Below are 4,673 nucleotides of genomic sequence, written 5' to 3' on the forward strand. Positions count from 1 at the left end.
TGTATACAATTGAGTTTTTGGTCAAGGGGTCCCATGGTAATTCCCAAATAACCCAGGCTGATGCTAAGACAAAAGGTTGCACTTTGCAAACTGACAGTGGGGCCCCATTGTCAAGGACAATATCCTCACAACTCATTAAAAGTAGATAGGTCAAGCTGGTGACTATATGGAGGTTTCACCCCTATATTCTAGTCTCTTTAGTACATAAGTACTCTGCAGGCTACCAAAAGAGAAACATATACACCAACCCAACCATAAAACCTTTTACCTAAAGTCTGCCCTGCCTGCAAAATATGCTGGTGTAATGGTGGCACAGAACTTGTGCAAGTAGCCAACCAATGTCTGATTTAATTTAAGGCCAACACCATAAGAAGGAACCTATACCTGACACTGTTTGGATAGTCTAGTACCAGAGACTAGATAGGCTAGAGACCTAAGGTATATCCAAACATGACTGATCAAAAAAATTTACACTAAAACTTTCTGTTAAACTACCTTGTCCTGTTTGTAGTTAACTCTTTTTTGTAGAATTTGATCAGAGTTATATAGTAGGTTCCAAAACAGCTTTCCTTATTGTTGATCTATTATCAGTATTTTAAGCTAAATATAGCAAGAACATTAAATTTAAAACTACCTAAATAATATTTTTGCACCACCATGTACTGTGGAATCTATGATTTGAGACATGAAATATAGTACCATCTCTCCTCATTTAAATTTTTGCACACTTATGGTAAAGTGTAGTTAACACAATAATATGAATTTTGGATGACAATTTATATATGTGTATGACATAAGAAAATTTATTCCAAACAGTAATTATGTCCACTATAACATAAATTATTGCAATGAAAAATTTTAAGGTCTACTCTCTTAGATGTGTTCAAGTACAGAGTGTACGAGTACTAATTATAGTAAGCATGGCATACAGTAGGTCTCTTGAGCTTACTTTTCCATTTGATTGACATTTTGCAATGTTTTACTAAAATATCTCCATTTCCTCATAAGTTCCCAACTCTGAGCCTGCTTTTCCTTCTGACCATTCCTTTGCTCACAGCAGTGTAGCTATCTAATATAAAATTCACAGGAAAAGAGGGTTAAAGAGAGGAATTAGCAGTTAAAATGACTTGCTGCTCTTCCAGAGAACTCACATTCAGTTCCCAGCACCCATTTCTTTATGTTCACAACAGTTGGTTCCACCAGGTCCAAAGAATCTAACACTTCTTACATTTTCCTCTAGTCTTTAGCTCTTTGTTTTACACTGTGTTTAATTATCCATAAACTAATTCAATACACCCAACTATTTAATCTGTCAATTTGTATAATGAAGTTTAACTAATTTCTTGATAAAATTTAGATTCTAAGCATTAGTCCTAGAATTGTTTTAGCTATTTAAACTGTTAGTGATGTAGATTTTAAACACCCTTATGTGAAAATTACATATCTATGAAAATTCATATTGTGAAAAAAATAAGCAAGTTCTATTTCAAGCATATATGCAAAAGACAAATCCTGACTCTTTCATGGTTTTAAAAGACATTCCATCTTGCTACAAGCATATGCACAGAAATCCTTCAGGCTGTCATTACCTACTACTTTCTTGTTATTTAACTGACCCAGATATTCAAAATAAATGTTAAAAAATGTGTTTTCATCTTTTATCTTACTCTTTTTGGTATTTAATGATAAATTCCTCAATTCCTCATATAGAATATATGCACATTTTTATATTTAAGAAAAATTAACAATGAATTTTCATGAGCATCCACATAAATGAAGTCTATGAACTTAAAAGATAGTTTATTAAAAGCAGTTTCTGAATCATTCTGTATAGCAAGATTTCCTAAAAGAAACTGAGAAAGCTTCAAGAGAGTAAAAATTTATTTCACAAATGACAAATTAAGAAGTTGTTGATGAACAATAATTACTATGTGGGTTTTATGACAACTGGCTTGAAACAATGTAATTTTATTATAAATTAAATAATTGTTTTAGCACTGAATAAAGTATTTCTGATTTTACTAACCTCAATACAAGTATATTTTCTAATCAGAGTATCCATCCACATTGGTTGATACTATCCAAGATTAACCATTGCCTAGCATGATTATAAAGAATACAAGTAAGAAGACATGTTTTTTTCAAGAACTCATACAAAATATCAAGATGAGCTTTGCATAGTGAACAAGTTCTAGGAAAAGCCATTTATTAGTTAACTATTTTTATGATGTCTATAAACTTTCACTTTGAACTAAAAATGTTCCTGGATAGGTTACCTAATGCCCCCTTTACATCTTTATTCCTTAGGGTATAGATAAAGGGGTTCAGAGTAGGAGTCACTACTCCATAGAAGAGAGCCATAAACTTGGGTTGGTCTTTTGTAATAGAGGAGGGGGGCTGAAGATACATGCTAATGGCTGGGCCATAGAATAAGAGAACAACTACAAGATGAGAGGAACATGTTGCAAAGGCCTTTTTCCTTCCCTCTGAAGATTTGATTTTAAGTACAGCATGTCCAATGCTAGCATAGGAAGCAAGAATTAAACATAGAGGAACAGCTAAAATAAAAATGCATACCACAGAGAGAGCAAGCTCATTAGTGTCTTTTTCACCACAGGCAGTTTTTATCAGAACAGGAATCTCACACACCAAGTGATCCATTTCATTGTGGCCACATAGTGGCAGTTGCAGTGTCACAGTGGCCTCTGAGACAGCATAGGAAATTCCTATCAGCCACACAGTGGACACTAACAGGAGGCAAGTACGCTGATTCATGATAAGGGTATAGTGCAGAGGTCTGCAGATGGCAACATAGCGGTCAAAGGACATAAGAGCCAGGAGGACACACTCTGTGCCCCCCATTGTGTGGTAGAAATAAAGCTGAACTGCACACCTCATGTAGCTGATGGTCTTTGTGGAGCCCCCTAGGTTAGTTAGCATCTGAGGCACAATGCTTGTGGTGTAGCACATGTCTAGAAAGGAGAGGTTGGTGAGGAAGAAATACATGGGGCTGTGGAGATGGGGGTCTAATATAGACACCAGAATGATGGCAATGTTTCCTGTCATGGCCAGTGGATATGTTACCAGAAGAATAATGAAGAGAGGGAGTTCCAACCAAGGATGGTCTGAAAAGCCAAGTAGAATGAACTCTTCTGGGTGACTTTTATTGATTACTGCCATTCTCTGCAATCTGATTCACCTATTGTAAAAAATTATCAAGAATGTTAGTATTATAGGACTAGCAAAGACTCATGATTCATTGGTTGTGACTGTAGAAGACAGTTGTCATTCTGTGGTTGAAATAACAAGGGGGGATAGAGCCAGTCAGCATAGAGCCTTCTGCCAAAGCAAGAGGACCTGAGTTTCATCTCCAGTACTCAGGTAAAAATGTTGGCAAGAGAAACACATTTTTATAATCCCAACTCTAGTTAAGAAAAGATTGGTTATTTGGGGGGACTTGCTGGCCAGCTAGAGTAGCTGAATTGATGACCTCCAGTTTTCTGGGGCTGTAAATGTGTTGCTCTAATTGATTGATAAATAAAATGCTGATTGGTCAGTAGCCAGGCAGGAAGTATAGTATAGGCAGGATAAGCAGAGAGGAGAATACTGGGAAGTGGAAGGTTGAGTCAGGAGCATGCTACCAGCTGCCACTACCACCATGAGAAGTAATATGTAATGTACCAGTAAGCCACAAGCCACGTGGCAACTTGTAGAATAGAAATGGGTTAATTTAAGATATAAGAACTAGATAGCAAGAACCTGTCATGCCATACAGTTTATAAGTAATGTAAGTCTCTGTGTGTTTACTTGGGTCTGAGTGGCTATTGGCACCAGCAGGCCTGGAGAGATCTCCAGCTACAGTTGGAGACACAGTCTCCTTACATAAAGTAGGAATCAAATGTAGAAAAAAACTTGACATGGACTCTGGATTTTATATGCACAACACACCCACAGCACACAAACATTTATGTACACCCACTTACATGCATACATACTTCTACATGCACACAAATAACATATAATCTGGAAACTGGTGATTTATTCTATTTATGATGTTAAATTTTAAAAGGAATTTCCAATTATCTAAAAGTACATGTGGCATGAAGCTGAGGAACCAATTTTAACAGCAGTGCTGAAGGCATTGTAGAATCATATAAACATGTTCAGGAATCAATCAGAGAAGATCGTAAGAAGAGCTCTGAGCTCCAAGTATGAAAGGTTGACATCTTCAGTTCTGTTTCCGGAGCTGAATCATCAAATCTTCTATATGAGAAATGAGGACATTTGAGATCTAAACAAACCTCTTCTGTGTAATTGAGATTGACAAAAATAGTACAAACCATGTTAACACTATTCTTCATATTTGTACTGTTATTAAGAGTCTCCTATTTTATAACCTAAATGAATTAGTTGTTATTTTGGCATCTATGAGCTTTATTGTGTAACTGTTTCATCCATGTTTCAGCATTCAATAATTCATGATCAATTTTAGTTAACTTATCCATCTTGTATTACTTTGAAAATTGAGCACAATGCTTTCTTTTAGTATAAAAATTTGGTCAACTATCAGGGATACATTGTTTTTTGTTAGTCACACTGATATTGGGAATATATTTTTCAACTCTAGGAATCTTTTTAAGCAAGTAACTTAATTCAAACAAAGTGACATTTCA

At 35.6% G+C, this 4,673-nt stretch overlaps 1 protein-coding gene across 1 annotated transcript; it reads right to left on the bottom strand.

The window, feature by feature from the left end:
* Positions 1–2,241: 2,241 nt before the first annotated feature.
* Positions 2,242–3,180, bottom strand: LOC102909268 (olfactory receptor 2B11-like). Its single transcript, XM_006996856.3, has one exon. It carries the CDS (start codon positions 3,178–3,180, stop codon positions 2,242–2,244), a length of 939 nt encoding a protein of 312 aa, XP_006996918.2.
* Between the last annotated feature and the right edge of the window lie 1,493 nt (positions 3,181–4,673).

Source organism: Peromyscus maniculatus, chromosome 21 (assembly GCF_049852395.1).
Source record: "Peromyscus maniculatus bairdii isolate BWxNUB_F1_BW_parent chromosome 21, HU_Pman_BW_mat_3.1, whole genome shotgun sequence".
Lineage (NCBI taxonomy): Eukaryota > Metazoa > Chordata > Mammalia > Rodentia > Cricetidae > Peromyscus > Peromyscus maniculatus.

Excerpts from the sequence above, each read along its gene's own strand:
- LOC102909268 (XM_006996856.3), bottom strand. The coding sequence starts at position 3,180 with ATGGCAGTAATCAATAAAAGTCACCCAGAAGAGTTCATTCTACTTGGC.